This window comes from Podarcis cretensis (genome assembly GCF_951804945.1).
Source record: "Podarcis cretensis genome assembly, chromosome: 8".
Taxonomy (NCBI): domain Eukaryota; kingdom Metazoa; phylum Chordata; class Lepidosauria; order Squamata; family Lacertidae; genus Podarcis; species Podarcis cretensis.
Genome location: NC_137177.1, coordinates 2,970,748 through 2,992,374, shown reverse-complemented (window position 1 = coordinate 2,992,374; position 21,627 = coordinate 2,970,748). Strand labels below are relative to the sequence as shown.

The following is a 21,627-nucleotide window of genomic DNA, read 5'->3' as shown; positions in this document are numbered from 1 at the left end:
TTTCTTTTCTAATGACCCCCAGCATGGAGTGATTTCAGGTAGCATTCCCTGAACTTCAGACAGCGGCGTTGGGATTGATCTACCCTGTGTTGAAATTATCGGTCCCTCGTCACCCTTAAAACCCGAAACTGGTTGCTTCTGATGTGTGTGAGGACGAAAACAACTTCTCCCCAGAGCGTCCCACCCCCTCTGTCTGTGTGAGTCACCTGTCTGGATGTGCCTCCTGACAGGAACAGTGACTCAGTCAGAGACCCAACAGGTGGCTCATTCCGTCTCCTTTGAGAGCGATGGAGCGATTCTGTGACGCCGACAACTCAGTCGTTTCTCAGCTGGATATGCCTGGAATGGAAAAAAAGAGGCCCCTTTCTCCCTCTCTCGTGATACCAGAACTCCTGGATTTTACGTTGCAAGATTCAGGGCAGAGAAAAGGAAGGTTAACGTTTCGTTAACCTGCGGAACTCTCTGCCACAGGAGGCAGGGATGGCCAGCAAATATGGATGACTTTAAAGAGAGCTGGGCAAATTCGTGGAGGCAGAGGTGCCGGGTTGTCCCCCAAGATTGGGGGGCCAGCGCATGTTAAACGGATCAGGACCGTGATACCTCAAGGACCGCCTCTTTACATATGAACCTACCCAGACCCTGAGACCATCTTCCTTTTTTTTCCCTTCCAAAAATTTTATTAATTTTCCAAATTTATAGCAAACATATCAACAAATATAAAAAACAAACAAACAAACAAACATAGATCCTGACTGTAATAATTCCTCTTTTGTTAACATTGTTAGGTGACTTCCTCAAATCCCCCTGGCTGAGTTTCCATATATATCATTGTAGCAGTTTTCCAAAACTATTTTCACATAAAATTTACATAGTCAATTAACATCTTTCTTTCTTTTCATTTTAACTTTAAACACATTATTCTATAACATCCCATATTTAAATCCTAGGCCAATCTGATACTTGCAAGCAATTCTGTTTAGATTATCTTAGCATATTTAGATAAATAGTCTTTAATTTTCTTCCATTCCTCCTGGTACTCCTCCTCCTTCTGGTCGCGGACTCTTCTGGTCAGGTCAGCTAGCTCCCAAAAGTCCATCATCTTCATCTGCCATTCCTCCACTGTTGGTACGTCTTGTAATTTCCAATTTTTGGCCAACAAAATTCTAGCTGCCATTGTGGCATACAAAAACAATCTGACATCTTTCTTGGGCCATTCCAAACCTGTTATTCCAAGTAGAAAGGCTTCTGGTTTCTTGATAAATGTATATTTCAACATTTTTTTTCAATTCATTATAAATCTTTTCCCAGAAGTCTTTTACCTTCTTTTTCTTTGCATTTCCAAAATAGATTATCACTTTTATGGTAGATCTTTGCTAGTTTTACAGAGGTTAAGTACCATCTATACATCATTTTCATAACATTTTCCTTTAACACCATACATGCAGTGAACCTGACCCCACCTGGCATCCTGATACCTGAGTGCCAGAGAGGTAGCCATTCCAGAAATAACCATCCCAGATGAAGACAAAAGGATGTGATTCACTTGGCTGGGAAACAGGGAAATGTAAATATCTCTTTTGTTACACTTGATGTAACAGGTGCGCAGCCTGGGAGTCATTTTGGACTCACAGCCATCCATGGAGGCGCAGGTCAAATCTGTATCCAGGGCAGCTGTCTACCAGGTCCATCTGGTACGTAGGCTGAGACCCTACCTGCCCGCGGACTGTCTTGCCAGAGTGGTGCATGCTCTAGTTATCTCCCGCTTGGACTACTGCAATGCGCTCTACGTGGGGCTACCTTTGAAGGTGACTCGGAAACTACAACTAATCCAGAATGCGGCAGCTAGACTGGTGGCTGGGGGCGGCCGCCGAGACCACATAACTCCAGTCTTGAAAGACCTACATTGGCTCCCAGCACGTTTCCGAGCACAATTCAAAGTGCTGGTGTTGACCTTTAAAGCCCTAAACGGCCTCGGCCCAGTATACCTGAAGGAGCGTCTCCACCCCCATCGTTCTGCCCGGACACTGAGGTCCAGCTCCGAGGGCCTTCTGGCGGTTCCTTCATTGCGAGAAGCAAAGCTACAGGGAACCAGGCAGAGGGCCTTCTCGGTAGTGGCGCCTGCCCTGTGGAACGCCCTCCCATCAGATGTCAAAGTGATAAATAACTACCTGACATTCAGAAGACATCTTAAGGCAGCCCTGTTCAGGGAAGTTTTTAATCTGTGATATTTTAGTGTATTTTTGGTTTTTATGGAAGCCGCCCAGACTGGCTGGGGAAACCCAGCCAGATGGGCGGGGTACAAATAATAAATTATTATTATTATTATTATTATTATTATTATTATTATTATTATTATTATTGGTGTTTGGTGGAGGGCAAGGGGAACCATGGGGCAGGGTCCGGGATGCTCAGATTGCTGCTATCAGACATCCCCTTCCATGATGTAACCATGATGTATGAGTGATGTAGTTTTGGGGGGGTGTAACATGGGGGGTTAGGTAAAGGTAAAGGGACCCCTGACCATTAGGTCCAGTCGTGACCAACTCTGGGGTTCCGGCACTCATCTCGCTTTATTGGCCGAGGGAGCCAGCGTACAGCTTCTGGGTCATGTGGCCAGCATGACTGAGCAGCTTCTGGCGAACCAGAGCAGCGCACGGAAACGCCGTTTACCTTCCCGCCGGAGCGGTACCTATTTATCTACTTGCACTTTGACGTGCTTTCGAACTGCTAGGTTGGCAGGAGCAGGGACCGAGCAACAGGAGCTCACCCCGTAACGGGGTTTAGAACCGCCGACCTTCTGATCAGCAAGCCCTAGGCTCTGTGGTTTAACCCACAGCGCCACCCAGCTAATAAAAGTTTGGGTTCTCTTTTGTTCCGGGCTTCCACCTTGTTCCACCTGGTGGCAGGTGGGAGTCCTGTTGCGACAGTCTTCAATAAAGACCAAGCCTACTGGCTGCTGTTTTGCTCTGGTATTCCTGGCTGGTGTCCTTGGTTTTTGTCCAAGGGAGCCCTCAGATTTCTCCGTTAACAGTTGAGAGGAACAGGGGACGCGACCTTACAGCATGCCACTCTGTTGTTCCAGTAGCGACTGCAGGAACTGAGAGAGAATTGCCTAGGATAAATTGCTTCAGACCAGGAGCTAGAGGCTGCCAACGGGGAATGGACCCGGGACGTTCTAGATGCAAGGCAGGTGCGCTCTCCCACCCATCCCGCCTTTGCCCAGACTTTCGTGGAATATTCCACCTCGCCTCCCTGCACCGTCCTCCTCTTCTGTTTTTCCTTCTTCCTGCACGCATCCCCCCTCGAAGCTGCTGAGTTGCTCTTCTTATTTGCAAGGAAGCAGAGAGGCTGTCAGAACCTGTCCCCTGGGTAGCCATGCCTCCCCTTCCCCCCGTCTCCCCGCGCCCTGGCAGATGGCCCAGAACTAGCCTGTCTGCCTGCCTGGCCGGAAAGAAACGGCTAATGTTAAGTGACCTACTTACGATGCGGAACGCAGCCATGTTGCCTGAGCGCCTCTCCAAATCCCGGTTGCAGGCGTGGGAACGCAGAACTCCGGAGGCTGTGTTGATGCGAGGCAGTGGGGAGGGAGGCAGGTCAGGAATGGGGGAGACCCGGCCGCCCGGCCTCAGAAAAGGGCATTGTGGAGTTGGAAAATGTCCAGGGAGAAGTCATTCCTCTCCTCTCTTGTGAAGTGAGACACCAATGCGGGCATCCAGGCAGGAGAGTGAAAAGGGAACTCTCCCTTTGAGCAGGGTACAATGGATTTGTGGATCTCTCTGCCACAAGATGGGACGCGGGTGGCACTGTGGGTTAAACCACAGAGCCTAGGGCTTGCCGATGAGAAGGTCGGCGGTTCGAATCCCCGTGACGGGGTGAGCTCCCATTGCTCGGTCCATGCTCCTGCCAACCTAGCAGTTCAAAAGCATGTCAAAGTGCAAGTAGATAAATGCAAGTAGGTAAATGGCGTTTCCGTGCGCTGCTCTGGCTCGCCAGAAGCGGCTTAGTCAATCTGGCCACACAACCCGGAAGCTGTACACCAGCTCCCTTGGCCAATAAAGCGAGATGAACGCCGCAACTCCAGAGTCGGCCATGACTGGACCTAATGGTCAGTGGTCCCTTTACGTTTACCTGCCACAAGTTGCATGAGGCTAATAATAATAATAATAATAAAATAATAATGATGATGATGATGATGAGTTTTATTTATACCCTGCCCTCCCCAGCCAAGATGGGGCTCAGGGCAGCTAACAACCGATACAAAAACAAATTGATTGAAATACAACTTGAAAAACAAGATTAAAATACAACTTTAAAACATTAAAACTTAGAGAGATGTTGATGGCTCTAGCTTGTCTCACCCCCTGGTACAGGTTCATGAAAGGGTGACTAAATTGATCCAGGGTTATGGAGAGGCTCTGCAAGGAAGAAAGGCTGTAGCACTTGAGAGTTCTGTAGCTAAGAGAAGGAGCGTCGTCTTCTTCTGCTGTTGAGCAAGATTGTCTTCCATAAACACGGTTTTAACCGTGTGTCTGTAAGTGACTGTGGAGGCCAATTCTGGACCCACACATCCTTCCACAGTGGGGACATTGGTTTCCCGGCGGGAGTTGATCCCGGTGAGCGTTTGCCAAGCGTGCCTTCCTCTTAGGGCAGGCACGGCCAGACTTGGCCCTCCAAATATATAACAATATCCTGAGATTTCTCTGATCTCAGGACTTTCCCCCACCCCACCCCTGGAGTCCCATTTTAAACATTTAAAACCACATCTTTTTCCAAACTCTTAACTTTTATATCAATCTATATTATCCATGGTAATTGTTACACTGCAAGTGAAATCAAAATCCTGCCAATGTTTCCATCTGCTTGCAGTGGTCTCTTAGATAAGTTATCAATATTTCCCATTCTTTTGTAAAGTTTTTGTCCTCTTGGTTCCTGAGTTTTCCAGTCAGCCACTCTTGAACTCTCTTGGCAATCTATCTTTTGCTCCAATTCAGCGTTAAAGAGCAGGTTTTCCTGGGCAAAGTGATGGTGTAATAATAATAATAATAATTGTTACAAGATAAGAAAGGTTATTTTTGTATGCAACAGCTGCAGCTAGACTTGTACATGCAAATAATTGGAACGGAAACACCATACCCACAAAAGAGGACTGGATTTGTAAATTATCTGAATTTATTGATATGGCGAGACTAACAGCAGCCATAAGGTACCAGACTAATCCATTCTGAGGGCAGAATGGAAATGCTATGAAGGGGACATGACTAAACACTGGTCTAAGGACAACATGTTGGTATGTATGGATTAAGCTTGTATAGGAAAATAAGAAAAATGTAACTATATTAAGAACATTAAGGTTAAGATATATAAGATGCAATGTACACTAAGAACTCTAAGTTTAAGAGACGACGAGCTGTGGGAGAGGGAATTCACAGGAGTGTATTATTTTCTTTTTTCCTCATTTGTATTTAAGTATATGAGATTGTCAAATGTCTGTTTGTTTGTGTATTTTTGAAAATAAAAATTTAAATAATAATAATAATAATACAGTGGTACCTCTGCTTGTGAATAGGATCCATTCCGGAGGCCCGTTCGCAACATGAAAAGAGTGTAAGCTGAAGCGCCGTATCTGCGCAGGTGCGCGGTGTGATTTGGCGCTTGTGCGCATGCGAGAGTGGTGAAACCCGGAAGTAACCCTTTCTGGAACTTCCGGGTCGCCACGGGACGTAACTTGAAAGAACGTAACATGAACAAAACGTAACATGAGGTATGACTGTAATAATAATAAAAACCAACACTCAGAGACAAACCAGGAAAGTGCGGACCTGTGCCTAGACAGCATGGGGCAAAAGGTACCGTATTTTTCATTCCGTAAGACAAACTTTTTTCTTCCTAAAAAGTAAGGGGAAATGTCTGTGCGTCTTATGGAGCGAATGCGTGGTCCCTGGAGCTGAATTGCCCAGGGGCAAAAAGCAGATCGTGCTTTTTTGTTTTAGAAAGAGGGAAGGGGGTGTTGAAACAAAGCCACTGATCAGCTGATCAGCAAGCGATCGGGAGGGAGATAAGGGACTCTAGCGATAAAGGAGGCTGCCTGGGAATGGGGAGGTAAAAGCACATGGATCCTCAGGATTTTTGCATTGGGTCACCCCAAATTCACCATCAGATCACATAGCATGTCCATGGCTACAGCCTGCACCAAAAAAATCATGAACCTACTGTTTTGTGGGGCCGCAATGGTGCAAAAACGTGGTTATAAAGCACGGATCCACATGGATCCTCATGGATTGGGCTACCCCAAACTCACCGTCAGATCATATGTGATCTGTGGCCATAACATGAACCACAAAAATCATACATCCACTGTTTCATTCAGAATATTTTTTTTCTTGTTTTCCTTCTCTAAAAACTAGGTGCGTCTTATGGAGCGAAAAATATGGTACGTTTGGATGAGCCCTGTTAGCTCTCTCTTTCTTTCTCTCTCTCTCTCCCCCCATCTCAGAATGATCCCCTCGTCCAGCAAAGCCTTCCTGGTGAAGGACCTGGCCTCCGGACGGGACTACAACCTGTGCGTTCTGGCGGTCTACAACGACGGGGTGACGTCTCTGACGGCCACCCGCAGCCTGGGCTGTGTGCAGTTCAGTACCCCGCAAGACGCCCCCCAGTGCCACTCGCTGCACACCCAATTCCTGGGGGGCACCATGATCATCATCATCGGGGGCATCATCGTGGCCTCCGTCCTGGTCTTCATCATCATCCTCATGATCAGGTACAAAGTCTACAGCGGGCAGGAGGAGCACAAGAAAGCCAAAGTCAGCAACGTCTACTCGCAGACCAACGGGAACCAGCCCCACGGAGCCGGCCTGCCCTGCTCGGCCTCCAGACCCGAGGGGTGGGGGGTCGTGGACGGCTCGGGGGCCGCCCGGGTGCGGAGGGACTGCAGCGTGGTGGCCTTGGGCAAGGACTGCGAGAAAGGCCCCAGGATCCACCCCTCGGAGACGGGGGCCGAGGAGGCGCCGTCTCCCCGGAGAAGGAGGTGGTCACGGACTAATGTGGACCTCCATAGCAACCCCTCTGGGCCTGGGGGAGAGGTGTCCAGAGCAGAAGAGCAAGGTAAGCGAGTCGGGAATGTTCAGGGTGGCAGGAGAGGATATGTTGTTTATTAATATCCTTCCTAACTTGCGCTAGCAAATACCTTTACTTAGCAGAGTTTACATTCCCCTTTTTACACGAACAGCAGATAGCTGGTCGCAGGCTCGTGTGAGCCTCTCACTATTACACAATTCAGCCTGTCTCAGAGTGAATTGTATGTTCCTGGCAAGTTCCCTCAAATCCCTCTTAAAATAATAAAGACATTACACTCTTATTCATAAGCAATAAAAATAAAGTTTACACACAATCAGGCACAGCCCAGTGTGATTCCTGAAGGCAGGCTTGTTGTTTAGTTGTGTCCCACTCTTTGTGACCCCCTGGACCAGAGCACGCCAGGCACTCCTGTCTTCCACTGCCTCCCGCAGTTTGGTCAAACTCATGCTGGGAGCTTCGAGAACACTGTCCCACCATCTCGTCCTCTGTCTTCCCCTTCTCCTTGTGTCCTCCATCTTTCCCAGCATCAGGGTCTTTTCCAGGGAATCTTCTCTTCTCATGAGGTGGCCATAGTCTTGGAGCCTCAGCTTCAGGATCTGTCCTTCCAGTGAACACTCTTTCTTTTCGTTTTTGTACATTTTTGAAGCTCCCCTCCCCTCTTGTCTCCCAGAACCAGGAGAGGCATGAAAAGGTCGGAGGAGAGGTTGGTTGCATGCAGGCGCAGTCTCCGCTTGCTTGGCGGAAGCCCTGAAGAGGAGGGGACATAGACGTCTGTGAGGAGGCAGGGATTTTCAGTATCGGCAACTGATTTTCATGGAGGAATGAGCCGCTCTGCTCATTAGGCTTGACACTCAACCAAGTCTGTGGATATAAATATTTTGCTAATAACGAGTTAACTCCATCTTTGAACTTGTGCTTGCTGACTGGCACTCTCTTGTGACCGGAGAGGAGTCACACTGTCTCTCACACGATTCTTTCTTGGTTCAGGGGGTTGGCAACCAGCAGGCTCTGCCCCAAATTTGGCCCTCTCTGAATGGCTCTCTTCCCCTGGTCCCAAGGCAAGTGGTTTTGAACGGCTGGCTGCAATTGGAGATATGGAATATGGCCACTCCCTTTCCTTTTACACTTTCCTTCTCCTCCTTTCCATGTTCTTCAGACCTTCCAGCCACTGCTGTGGGAAAGTCATTCACTCAGTTTTTGATGGCTGCATTCGACCTGCAGTGATATTGGGTTTCATATTATTTTTAAATGACTGACATGCAACGGCATCCAGAATTTGAGCACCCGACCGCGTGCAAGTTTTTATATGTGAATCCTGCCCAAACTATTCACGAGAGGACTGCAAGGCTAAGCCTCTCAAACATTTGCATTTGTACATTTGCATTTGGAGGAAAATCAGGTTCAAAATCTGAACGTTTTTGCTTTTTCGTTGTGATTTTAAATACCTGCTGCTGCTCTGAGCATTTCACAGAACTGAATTTCTAGAAGCAATGCGGTTCTGCTTGTGGAGAGGGAAAGCCACACCAAAAGTAATAATAATAATAATAATAATATTTTTTTATCTATATCCCACCCTCCCCAGCCGAAGCTGGGCTCAGGGCGGCTAACAACAATAAAATAGTACAACATACCAAAATCATTCATTATAAAATTAACTCAAATCAACTGATGGCAATCACTGGGTCAGAGCTCTGCGAAGATTGCCAAAGGAGAGAGTCAGGCTGCGCCCTGACCAAAGGCCTGGTGGAACAGCTCTGTCTTGCAGGCCCTGCGGAAAGATGTCAAGTCCCGCAGGGCCCTGGTCTCTTGGGACAGAGCGTTCCACCAGGTTGGAGCCACAGCCGAAAAAGCCCTGGCTCTGGTTGAGGCCAGCCTAACCTCTCTGTGGCCTGGGATCTCCAAGATGTTTTTGTTTGAAGACCGTAAGGTCCTCCGTGGGGCATACTAGGAGAGGCGGTCCCGTAGGTATGAGGGTCCTGGGCCGTATAGGGCTTTAAAGGTCAAAACCAGCACCTTAAACCTGACCCTGTACTCCACCGGGAGCCAGTGCAGCTGGTATAGCACTGGATGAATGTGATCTCGCAGCGAAGACCCCATAAGGAGTTTCGCCCCGGCATTCTGCACCCGCTGGAGTTTCTGGGTCAGTCTCAAGGGCAGCCCCACGTAGAGCGAGTTACAATAATCCAGTCTGGAGGTGACCATCGCGTGGATCACAGTGGCTAGGTCAGGGCGAGAGAGGTAGGGAGCCAACTGCTTAGCTTGGCGGAGATGGAAAAATGCCGCCTTTGTTATAGCTGCAATCTGCTCCTCCATGGAAAGGGAGGTGTCGAAGATTACACCCAAACTCTTAACGGACGGCGCTGGCACTAATTGCGCCCCCGCAAGAGATGGGAGTTGCCCCCCCCCCAAACCCATATCGTCCCGTCCCAGCCAAGGCAGCTTAATGAAAATTGGAGCTGATTGCAGCTGATTGAAATTGTTGCAAAGTGTAGAATTGGGGTGGGGGCAGAGAGAAAATGGGATGTGATTCTTTGGCCGGGGATGGAAGAAGTGAGAAGGATAGACGAGGGGGAAGAGATCCCCGGGGCTTATGGACCAGAAACTTGATGTTTGTGTGGCTTCCTGGCTTGAAGAGCTCTCTTGAATCTTTAACAGCTGTAAGGCAGGCAGAAGTTCATCAGGTGCTGTTTCTTTTACCGTGCGAAGGGCGAGAAGCTGCAAGTCCAGCATGCAGACCTGCCTGGCACCCATCGGAGGAGTGGGTGCACCCTTCAAAGGGGGGGGGCACCCAAGGCCTCTCCTCTAACACGCCCCCCCCCCCCGTTGTCTCTCTGTTCCATGCAGATCCCCAGCTGATTCCACCTGCTGGCGAGAGGAAGAATGGCGGCGAATGGACCGACGTCAAGATCTGAGCTCTGTTTGGGGGCCCCCAGTGGGAACAAGGCATGGCCAGACCGGAGCCTGAGGTGGGAAGTTCTCTCTCTCTCTCCCCCCACATCCCATCCGCCACTGCAGAGGAAAATTGCGTAGTTGAACTGCGGAACTCCTTGCAACAGGAGACAGCAAAGGCACCAACCTGGGCAGCTTAAAAAGAGGATCAAACAAATCCATGGAGGAAGAGAGGCTACTATCAAAGGCTAAGCAGGGTGGATTTGATTTAAATCAAATCAATTTAAATCACATTTTAAATCACGTTTTAAATCATTAGTCAGTAAGGCTTGATTTAAATCTCTCTTTTTTTCAGACTCATTCTTGCTGGTATAATCTTAATATTTACAATCAGATGAAGGAACGATAAATTTTCAGAGTAGTTTTTACGGTTCTATCAAAAATTACTGATTCGGTTATACGATTAGAAATACGTAGACCAGATAATTAGGAAATTATGGCAAGATTTAATAAGTTAACTGTTTCTATTTAGACAACTTTAGTGCTGTACTTTATTGGAAGGAGAAAAACAACCATTTCCTTATTAGCAATTTAAACATTTAACTAAAGCAGTAACATTATAGTGTATGTATCCATGTTTGTTAACTGAGGTGGTTTTAAAAACACACACCTTAGACTGAGTTTTAAGCACACAAGGAAAACTTAAAACAAATCCTGATTTCCTGATGAATAACCTTTGGACTACAATGGAACTTAAATAGAAAACGATCTTTAGAAAGATTTTTTCCTCCAAAAGCCTTTTATTTTAAAAATCCGTTTTTCTTAAAAAAAACACTGTTTAAAAAAAATGGATTAAAATAAAAAAATCTGTTTATCTGTTTAAATTTTTTTAAAAATCTGATTAGTTTTTTTTAAAAATACAATTTTTTTAAAAAAAATTGGTTTTATCCACCCTGCTTGCCAGGACAGCTGTTCTCTGCTTCCATGGTCAGAAGCAGCGATGCTTCTGCATCCCTGTTGCCAGAAGCCACAGAAAGGGAAGAGGGTCTTGTGTTCGAATCCTGTGGCTTTCCCATTGGGGCATTTGGTTGGCCACTGTGGGAACAGGAGGCTGGACTAGCTGGGCCTTTGGCCTGCGCTTGCAACCAGACTCTTCTTAGTTTCGTATGGAACCTCCAGGTCTCGACGCAGTCTATCTGGATCCCTCGGTTCTTAGGGGTATTTGGCCACTGTGAGAACAGGAGGCTTGACTAGATGGGCCATTCATCTAATCCCATAGTGTAGACTCTTCCTCTATGTTCTAATGATGTTCCCTATGGCTGGGGTGGTCTTTTTCTTCCACGGGCCCAAATCCTATTTCTGCTTCCTATGTCCATCCATTTTCGCAGTAGCCTGAGCCCATAGCTGTCAACCGTCCCTTATTTGGCGGGACAGTCCCTTATCCCAGCGCCGTGTCCTGCTGCTGTCCCTTATTGATGATGTCCCTTAAATTTCCTGGGTTTCAAAGGAAGCAGCTCCTCTCCCTCCCTCCCTCTCTGCCGGCCAGGGAGGAGGGAGGCTCCAACTGTGTTGCTTGGCTGCGTTGCTCATCCAATAAGGAGTCTCAGAACGACTGGGGGGTGGAGCTTGCATGCCTTGTGCCAATCAAATCGGCCGTGTTGCCTGGGGACTCGCCTTTGCTCAGCGCTTCCCAGCGGAGAGGGGACGGTGATTTTCCTTGCTGCATCCCCTTTGCCGGGTTGCTGCGCTGTGGGAACCACCGCTTGAGGCTTCGTTTGGCTGCTGGCTGGGCTTTCTGCCTTTGGCTCGGAGGGGCTCAGAAGTTGAACATACCTGTGCCCCTTGGAAAATCCCTTATTTTGGCTGCTGATCCCTTATTTTCGAGGCTGCAGGTCCCTTATTTTCAAATCTGTAAGTTGACAGCTGTGCCTGAGCCCCATAAATTTAGCAATTGAAGCTGTCCCTCCAAGCCTTATTCCGTCCATCTTCCAAATGCATTTATTAGGAACAGTCCCATGGTTTTTCCAGTAAATCTGTCTATTTTTAGTGATGCCATAGAATTACAGAATCGTAGAGTTGTTTTCTACAACTCCATTTGTTGGGGTGAGTTGCATTTGTCCTGGGGAGGGGGGTAAATTCTCTACAGATGAGTTTTTTATATTTTTAATGGGATGGATGTTCCCCAAGTGTGCAAGGGTTTTGCTATTCTGGGCAGCAAAAAACCCGCCTGTGTGTTTTAGTGGTCAGATCGTTGGACTAGGACAGGGGTCAGCAACGTGCGGCCCATGGACCAGATGCGGCCCACAAAGACCATTTTACTGGCCCCCGAGCGACCCCCAAATTGAGTCGCCCGCTTGGCAAGGCCCCTGCGCACTGTGCTAAACCGGCACAGCGTGGTGTGGGGACTCGCCGAGCGGCGCCGAAAATCCTGTCTGCGCATATCCAGACGCCAAAAATCGCTTCTGTGCAGGTGCAATTTCCCCCGTCTGGGCATGCGCAGAAGCGATTTGTGGCACCATCAACATGCGCAGACGCGATTTGCGGCACCATCAACATGCGCAGATGCATTTTCCGGCGTTACGCTATGCTGGTCCGGCCCATGGACGATCGCCATGGCAGTGATCCAGCCCATGGCCGGTAAACTTTGCCACCCCTGAACTAGGACATGGGTAGGTAAACTATTGGGCCGGATGTGGCCCAACCGCCTTCTAAATCTGGCCCAGGGACGGTCCAGGAATCAACGTATTTTTACATGAGTAGAATGTGTCCTTTTATTTAAAATGCATCTCTGGCTTATTTGTGGGGCACAGGAATTCATTCATTATTCCCCCCCAAAATATATAGTCCGGCCCCCCACAAGGTCTGAGGGACAGTGGACCGGCCCCCTGCTGAAAAAGTTTGCTGACCCCTGGACTAGGACATGGGAGGCCAGGGTGCGAATCCCACCCCCCTCAGCCATGAAATTGATCACCTTGGTCCAGCTGATGCCTCTCAGTCCAGGCTACCTCGCAGGGGTGTTGTGGGGATAAAATGAGGAAAGGGAGAACCACGTTAAACCACCTTGAGGTACTCGGAGGAAAAGTTGGGACAGAAATGCAATAAAACAATAATAATAGACAACGCTGCTTCTTTCCCTCTCCACCAATTTAATCTGGATTTACCCATGGCTGGGGGAAATCCAATAAAGTTCTTTGGAACAACAGCACCCGCAACCCAAATCCTGTCGCCGTTTCCATTTGCAGTATCTCAGCGCTTCTCTTAACAATGTCAAGTCCCCTGGAGCCTTCCAAAGTTGAATTTCAGAGTGGGGCATGTCTGTGCATGCAGACTAAAGGATTGTGCAATGCGCAGCTGCTGCTGCTGCTGCTGATAATGCATTTTGGAATCCTAGAACTGCCGAGTTGGGGGGGACCCCGAGGGTCATCTAGACCAGCCCCCCTGTGATGCAGGAATCGGACCTAAATAATCCTTGGCAGTCAGACACGAAACCTCTTGTTTAAAAATCTCCAGTGAAGGAGAGTCTGCCGCTTTCCAAGGGTGCAGAAAGCCGTTCCTATAGCATAGTCAAAATCTCCTTTTTCATCATTTGAATCCATTAGTTTGGGTCTGTTTTCCATGTGACAGTCCTTCGGATATTTTGAGATAGAGGGACATGGGTGGCGCTGTGGTTTAAACCACTGAGCCTCTTGGGCTTGCTGATCAGAAGGTTGGCGGTTCGAATCCCCGCGGCGGGGTGAGCTCCCGTTGCTCTGTCCCAGCTCCTGCCAACCTAGCAGTTTGAAAGCACACCAGTGCAAGCAGATAAATAGGTACTGCTCCAGCGGGAAGGTAAACAGCGTTTCCATGCGCTCTGGTTTCCGTCACGGTGTCCCGTTGCACCAGAAGTGGTTTAGTCCTGCTGGCCACATGATTTAGAAAGCTGTCTGTGTACAAACGCCGGCTCCCTCGGCCTGAAAGCGAGATGAGCGCCGCAACCCCATAGTCATGTTTGACTGGACTTCACTCTCCGGGGTCCTTTGGTTTTACCTTTTAAGATATCTGTAGATATTGATGTTCCTCTGGTAGCCAGATGTTGCAGGTTTGTGTGGCACATTCTAGTCTAGTGTAGGATTCCAGTACCATACCCTCCAACATTTCTCTGACCAAAATAGGGACATCCTAATGGAAAGCGGGGTATTCCAGGATCAAATCAGAAACCAGGATGGCTTCTGTAAATCTGGGACTGTCCCTGGAAAATAGGGACACTTGGCGGGTTTGGTACAATCTAGTTGAGATTCCTGCATTGCCAGGGGTTGGTCTGGATGGCCTTTGGGGGTCCCTAAGAACTCTTCGAATCTGTGATTCTGTTACTAGATGGGCCGCTGGCCTGATTCAACAGGCTTTGCTTAGGTGCCTATGATACTGCGGTTTACAGAGAACGTAAGACAATAAATTTATCAAAAAGAAAGATTAACAAGAATGACCTAAGACTTTTGAAAAGTTAAAATAACAATAAAACAGATTAAAACTCACATCAACTCTCTAAATATCTGGGTAGGTTTCTCGAATCATAAATGTTTTCAGCTGGCGGCATTTTTTAAAAAATGAACTTACTCCCAATCACTGGTTAAATTCCTTGAGATCAAGTTGGTGTTTTAAAGCAGAGAGACAGCCACATTCAAACTATCATGAAAGGCAGAGGTGCAGAGGCCAATTCAAAAGTTGGCAACCCTATCTGGCATTGGCAAAAATGAAGCCCAGTGAAGATACAAATCTTGTTTTTCTTTTAATCTCTGAAATATTAACCAGATCTTTACATTGATATGCCACTGTTCCAGGAGCTCACGGTAGCATGCTTCATCTTAATTTAAACCAAGGGTCAGGAAACTCTTTTAGCAGGGGGCTGGTCCACCAACCCTCAGACCATGTGGGGGGCTGGACTATATTTTTTTGGGAGGGGGGAACATGAAGAAATTCCTATGCCCGGGCCTTAGTTTGCCTACCCACGAAAGAGACCAGGGGTCAGCAAATTTTTCAGCAGGGGGCCGGTCTACTGTCCCTCGGACTTTGTTGGAGGCCGGACTATATTTTGGAAGGGAAAAAAAAGAACAAATTTCTGTGCCCCACAAATAACCCAGAGATGCATTTTAAATAAAAGGACACATTCTACTCATGTAAAAACACGCTGATTCCCGGACCGTCCGTGGACGGTTTGAGAAGGCGATTTGGCCGGATCTGGCCACGGGGCCTTAGTTTGCCTACCCATGGTAAACAGTGTTTCCATGCGCTCTGGTTTCCGTCATGGTTTCCTGTTACACCAGAAGCGGTTTAGTCCTGCTGGCCACATGACCCGGAAAGCTGTCTGTGGACAAATGCCGGCTCCCTTGGCCTGAAAGTGAGATGAGCTCTGCTACCCCATAGTCGCCTTCAACTGGACTTAACCGTCCAGGGGTCCTTTACCTTTACCGTTTATTTTAAGATATCTGTAGATATTGATGTTCCTCTGGCAGGCAGATGTTGCAGGTTTGTGTGGCACATTCTAGCACAGGATTCCAGTACGATACCCTCCAACATTTCTCCGACGAAAATAGGGACATCCTAATGGAAAGCGATAAGGGACGCAGGTGGCGCTGTGGGTTAAAGCCTCAGCGCCTAGGACTTGCCGATCGAAAAGTTGGCGGTTCGAATCCCTGCGGCGGGGTGCGCTCCCGCTGCTCGGTCCCAGCGCCTGCCAACCTAGCAGTTCGAAAGCACCTCCGGGTGCAAGTAGATAAATAGGGACCGCTTACCAGCGGGAAGGTAAACGGCGTTTCCGTGTGCGGCTCTGGCTCGCCAGAGCAGCGATGTCACGCTGGCCACGTGACCCGGAAGTGTCTCCGGACAGCGCTGGCCCCTGGCCTCTTAAGTGAGATGGGCGCACAACCCCAGAGTCTGTCAAGACTGGCCCGTACGGGCAGGGGTACCTTTACCTAATGGAAAGCGGGGTATTCCAGGATCCAATCAGAAACCAGGACGGCTTCTGCAAATCTGGGACACAGAATTAACCTGCACCTCCATGGACAGCTGTGAGTCCAAAATGACTCCCAGGCTGCGCACCTGGTCCTTCAGGGGGCACAGTTACCCCATTCAGGACCAGGGAGTCCCCCACGCCCGCCCGCCCGCCCCCTGTCCCCCAAAAACAGTACTTCTGTCTTGTCAGGATTCAACCTCAATCTGTTAGGCGCCACCCATCCATTGTACTTATGCAAGCTTCAGAGTTTCTTTTCCCCATGCAGGCTGATGCCGCTGCTGACACCCCCCCCCCATTGTGGGTTGGTGACATCATTTTGTCCACAGAAAGATGAGTACGTGGAGAATTGCGCTCGCTGCTCATATATATATGAGTTTTAGTGCCCAGACCAACCCCGCTCTTGGCTTCTAAATCAATAGCGGACGGGTTATTGCAGGGTAATTGAATATAGCAGGCATGGAAAAGGCTTCAGCCATCTGTATTCGCAGAGGGATGGAAGACCAGGGCTAGTTTCAAGCCTGCCTCCAGGAACCTCTTTTCCCGTTCCTGCCTTTGGGCCTTTAAAAGAAAAAGGGAAAAAGTATTTTTTATTAGAATCATGGAATCATAGAGTTGGAAGAGACCACAAGGGCCATCGAGTCCAACCCCCTGCCAAGCAGGAAACACCATCAGAGCACTCCGGACATATGGTTGTCAAGCCTCTGCTTAAAGACCCCCAAAGAAGGAGACTCCACCACACTCCTTGGCAGCAAATTCCACTGTCAAACAGCTCTTACTGTCAGGAAGTTCTTCCTAATGTTTAGGTGGAATCTTCTTTCTTGTAGTTTGGATCCATTGCTCCGTGTCCGCTTCTCTGGAGCAGCAGAAAACAACCTTTCTCCCTCCTCTATGTGACATCCTTTTATATATTTGAACATGGCTATCATATCACCCCTTAACCTCCTCTTCTCCAGGCTAAACACGCCCAGCTCCCTTAGCCGTTCCTCATAAGGCATCGTTTCCAGGCCTTGGACCATTTTGGTTGCCCTCCTCTGGACATATAACCCATATAACCCATATAACCCAAATAACAGAAGAGAGCCTCGTGAGAGAAGAACGCATTAAAAGCTAAATCGAATTGAGCCTGGCATGGGATGACCATGCTTTTAAAGCATATCGTTTTTTCTCCCAAGAATCCTGGGAATTCTAGTTTTGTTAAGGGTGGGAACCCTAGCACTGTGGGGTGTAAACTGCAGTTGGGGGGAAACAATTTTTTAAAAAATATATTCATTGGTTTTTCAAAGATTTTGCTGAAGCAAATCAAACACATCGCAGAATGGTAGAATTCTACGAGTTGTCAGGAAATCTTCAGCCGCAGTTCCTGCATGGCAGGGGGTTGGTCTAGATGATTTTGGGGGGTCCCGCCCGACTCTACATTTCTAAGACAACTTTGGGCATGTGCCAAGTGCCTTTCCCTAATTGAGGAGTAACAGATTGAGGTTGAATCCTGACAAGACAGAAGTACTGTTTTGGGGGGACAGGGCGTGGCCAGGTGTAGAGGACTCCCTGGTCCTGAATGGGGTAACTGTGCCCCTGAAGGACCAGGTGCGCAGCCTGGGAGTCATTTTGGACTCGCAGCTGTCCATGGAGGCGCAGGTCAAATCTGTGTCCAGGGCAGCTGTCCACCAGCTCCATCTGGTACGCAGGATGAGACCCTCCCTGCCCGCAGACATGTTTCACCAGTGGTGCATGCTCTGGTTATCTCCCGCTTTGACTACTCCAATGCGCTCTACGTGGGGCTACCTTTGAGGGTGACCTGAAAACTACAACTAATCCAGAATGCGGCAGCTAGATTGGGGACTGGGAGCGGCCGCCGAGACCCCATAACACCAATTTCGAAAGACCTACATTGGCTCCCAATTCGTTTCCGAGCACAATTCAAAGTGTCATTGCTGACCTTGAAAGCCCTAAACGGCCTCAAAGGCCCAGAATACCTGAAGGAGCGTCTCCACCCCCATCGTTCTACCCGGACACTGAGGTCCAGTGCTGAGGGTCTTCGGGCGGTTCCCTCCCTGCGAGAAGCCAAGTTACAGGGAACCAGGCAGAGGGCCTTCTCAGTAGTGGCACCCGCCCTGTGGAACCCCCTCCCACCAGATGTCAAAGAGAACAACAACTACCAAACTTTTAGAAGACATCTGAAGGCAGCCCTATTTAGGGAAGCTTTTAATGTTTGATGTATTACTGTATTTTAATATTTGGTTGGAAGCCGCCCAGAGTGGCTGGGGAATCCCAGCCAGATGGGTGTGGTATAAATAATAAATTTTATTTTTATTATTATTATTATTCAGCCAATTCTGGGCACATGGCTTTTGAGGAACGGTCTCCCAGGGGGACTTAAACCACCCCACTCTCAGATTTAAAACAAGCGCTCTCTCCTTTTCTTTCCTCAGATCGGAGCTGGGACTTGCAGCTCACCCCTATTGCGCGTCCCTCCAACCTCCCGGCCTCTCGCCAGGCAGCGAATCAGCAGCAGGAGCAAAGTCCTGCCTTCGTGGACTGGATCGGGGGTTGAGCTGGGGCTGCCAGGGGGGGCCACGCAAAGAGGCTGGGAGGTGAGTTCGGGTCCCGTTTTCGAAATGCGACGCATCGGTTCGCCTGGGTGGTCTGCGATTCTGCAGCCGTGCCACACAGAAGGGCAATTTTGGTGCCGAGTGCGAAGCTTGCCCCGAACGCAGTGCCCCAAGAGTTCCATCACCCCATGGCATTGTGGGTAGAAAGCACGGGGGCCGCTTTGACCATTCTGTCGGCCATCTTGTGCTACGTGGCATGTTTCTTTTCCCACAATGCCTCAGGGCAAGTGCCAGCTGGGGCTGGTGGTAGCCCAAAATAATATGGAGGGCAATGTTCTGGTCGCCTCATCTCAAAAAGGATATTGTGGAGTTGGCAAAGGTTCAGAAAAGGGTGACCGAAACAAAAAAAGGGAGTGGAACGGCTCCCTTACGAAGAAACTTGTTTTTTTTATCTTTTTAATGGTTTCATTCTATGGTTTTGTGGGATGTGAAACACAAGAGCAGTCAAGTACAACCTTCCTAGAGTGAACATGTTTACACATGGGGAGGAATGTTTGTCCAGCCAGCAGGTAAACCTCCTGTTTCCTTCTGCCTGGAACAGACTTCCTCGGCATGGGACTAGAGGTGGGCGTGGCCTCACCTGTGCAGGTAACGACAAAAGCACAGGGCAGGGCAGCCATCTCTCTCTTTTTGACTACATGCATCGAAGAAGCAACATCTGCTGAGCCAAAGATGCTCTCCAGCCAAGAGAGGACAGAGGGATTGTCTCCTTATGAGATAGTTTCCAGGTGTATGTTACTTTTCTAAGCAAAGCCTGCCTTCTGGGATCTAGATTCAGAGCAACGAAAACCTAAAACCTGTGGGAATGTTCAGGAATGCAGGAGAGGATATATTGTTTGATTATAGCCTTTCCAACTTGTGTTAACAAGTTCACAATTTAGCAGAGTACCATCCCCCCTTTTAAACTCACAGCGGATGCGTTTGCTCAGGCTCGCTAAAGCCTCTATAATAACTGTTCTGCTATTTTCCCCTTATTCCCTCATAGAAGATAAGACACAACACAGTCTTCTATAAAAGTATAAAGAGAGTTTACTCACTCACATTCTGTTCACAATCAGATCCCAGAAGGCAGACATACACCTGGAAACTATCTCCTAAGGAGACAGTCCCTTTGTCCTCTCGTGGCTGGAGGCCAAGAGAGCATCTTTGGCTAAGCAGATGTTGCTTCTTCGATGCATATAGTCAAAAAGAGAGGCCACGCCCGTGTCTAGTCACATGCAGAGGACAAACTGGCTGGACAAACATTCCTCCCCATGTGTAAATATGTTCCCTCTAGGAAGGTTGTACTTGACTGCTCTTGTGTTTCACATCCCACACTCTCCTCTTCGGTTTCCAGCAACTCGTGTTCAGAAGCATAGCTGCCTCCTCTATGAACATGTCTAATTCTCTTCTAAAGCTATTCAGGTCAGTGGCTGTCACTGCCTCATGTGGCAGTGAGTTCCATAGTTCGTGCTCCGTGAAGAATTCCGTTGTGCTACCTGTCCTGAATATTTCAGCATTCAGCTTCATTGCACCTCCTCTATAGGACACCCTCCCTGTGGAACACCCTCCCACCAGGTGTCAAAGAGAAAAATAACTACCAAAGTTTTAGAAGATATCTGAAGGCAGCCCGGTTTAGGGAAGCTTTTAATGTTTAATAAGTCATTGTATTTTAGTGGCTGGGGAAAGGGAAACCCAGCCAGATGGGCGGGGTATAAATAATAAATTATTATTATTATTATTATTATTATTATTATTATTATTATTATTATTATTTCAGAGCATCGCGGGATCTAAAGGCCTTTTCCTATTTTGTCTCCCTCCCCAGGTTGAATTTCCGGACTGCACATCACTCCTCCGCTCTCTCTCCCATCACAATGGTGCTGCCCGTCACAATTTGAGGGGTGGGGCCAGCAGCCCCTGCCCCGGACCCTCCTTCACGCCTCCCGTGGGGTGGGAGAGTTGGGCACTGCGCCTGCCGAGGTCTCACCCATGTGCTGTTTCTACTGGATTCTCACTCGTGGACCCCCACTTTTCTTTTCTACAAAGCTCGCTCCTGTTTTTCTAAACCGTGTTCCGCAATTTTCTAATAAACAGAGTTGGAAACCAGCGATGGACAGGGTGGCATCGGGAAGCTCCCTAAAAAGGGGTGTCTGTCTGTGTCTGTGTGGCTTCTTTCCATAGCTGTCAACTGTCCCTTATTTGGCGGGGAACTCCCTTATCCCAGCGCCGTGTCTTGCTGCTATCCTGGATTGATGATGTCCCTTAAATTTCCCGGGTTTCAAAGGAAGCAGCTCCTCTCCCTCCCTCCCTCCCTGCTGGCCAGGGAGGAGGGAGGCTCCAACTGTGTTGCTTGGCTGCGTTGCTCACCCAATAAGGAGTCTCAGAACGACTGGGGGGTGGAGCTTGCATGCCTTGTGCCAATCAAATCGGCTGTGTTGCCTGGGGACTCTCCCAGCGGAGAGGTGACGGTTGGTTTTCCTTGCTGCATCCCCTTTGCCGGGTTGCTGTGCTGTGGGAACCACCGCTTGAGGCTTCGTTTGGCTGCTGGCTGGGCTTTCTGCCTTTGGCTCGGAGGGGCTCAGAAGTTGAACCTAGCTGTGCTCTGAAAATCCCTTATTTTGGCTGCTGGTCCCTTATTTTCGAGGCTGCTGCTCCCTTATTTTCAAATCTGTAAGTTGACAGCTATGCTTCTTTCCAGAACGAGTAAAGGATAACATGAACCAAGCCGTTTCTTAATAATGACCCCCCAAACTCCGTCGGCTCAAGCCTGGCAATAAAATGATAACCAAATCAGCAAAAAGTTTGCACTGTCCACAAAAATGGCATCCTCTCTCTCTCCCTCCTAAGTTTCCCAAACACTGCAGCCCTGTGCATGTGACCAAAATGGGGGCGGGTTCATTGCAGTAGGCCACACCCCCGTTTGGCCATGTGACAAAGCCCGCTGTATACATATGTACAGTGGAACCTTGGTTCTCAAACTTAATCCGTTCTGCAAGTCCGTTCCAAAACAAAGGCGTGCTTTCCCCTAGAAAGTAACGCAAAACAGATTAATCCGTACCAGACTTTTAAAAACAACCCCCA

The 21,627-nt window shown here is 48.6% G+C and overlaps 1 protein-coding gene across 1 annotated transcript in view; it reads left to right on the top strand.

Moving 5' to 3' along the window:
* The window catches only part of LOC307221149 (leucine-rich repeat and fibronectin type III domain-containing protein 1-like protein), a 71,993-nt gene extending 51,296 nt beyond the window's left edge, over positions 1 to 20,697 (top strand). Inside the window, exons 3-6 of the mRNA XM_079985459.1 lie at positions 6,494 to 7,104; positions 9,922 to 10,043; positions 18,385 to 18,546; positions 20,372 to 20,697. Coding sequence (XP_079841585.1) covers positions 6,494 to 7,104; positions 9,922 to 9,989 — 679 coding nt within the window. The 3' untranslated portion in view covers positions 9,990 to 10,043; positions 18,385 to 18,546; positions 20,372 to 20,697. The remainder of the gene's footprint in view (positions 1 to 6,493; positions 7,105 to 9,921; positions 10,044 to 18,384; positions 18,547 to 20,371) is intronic.
* Positions 20,698 to 21,627: the final 930 nt, after the last annotated feature.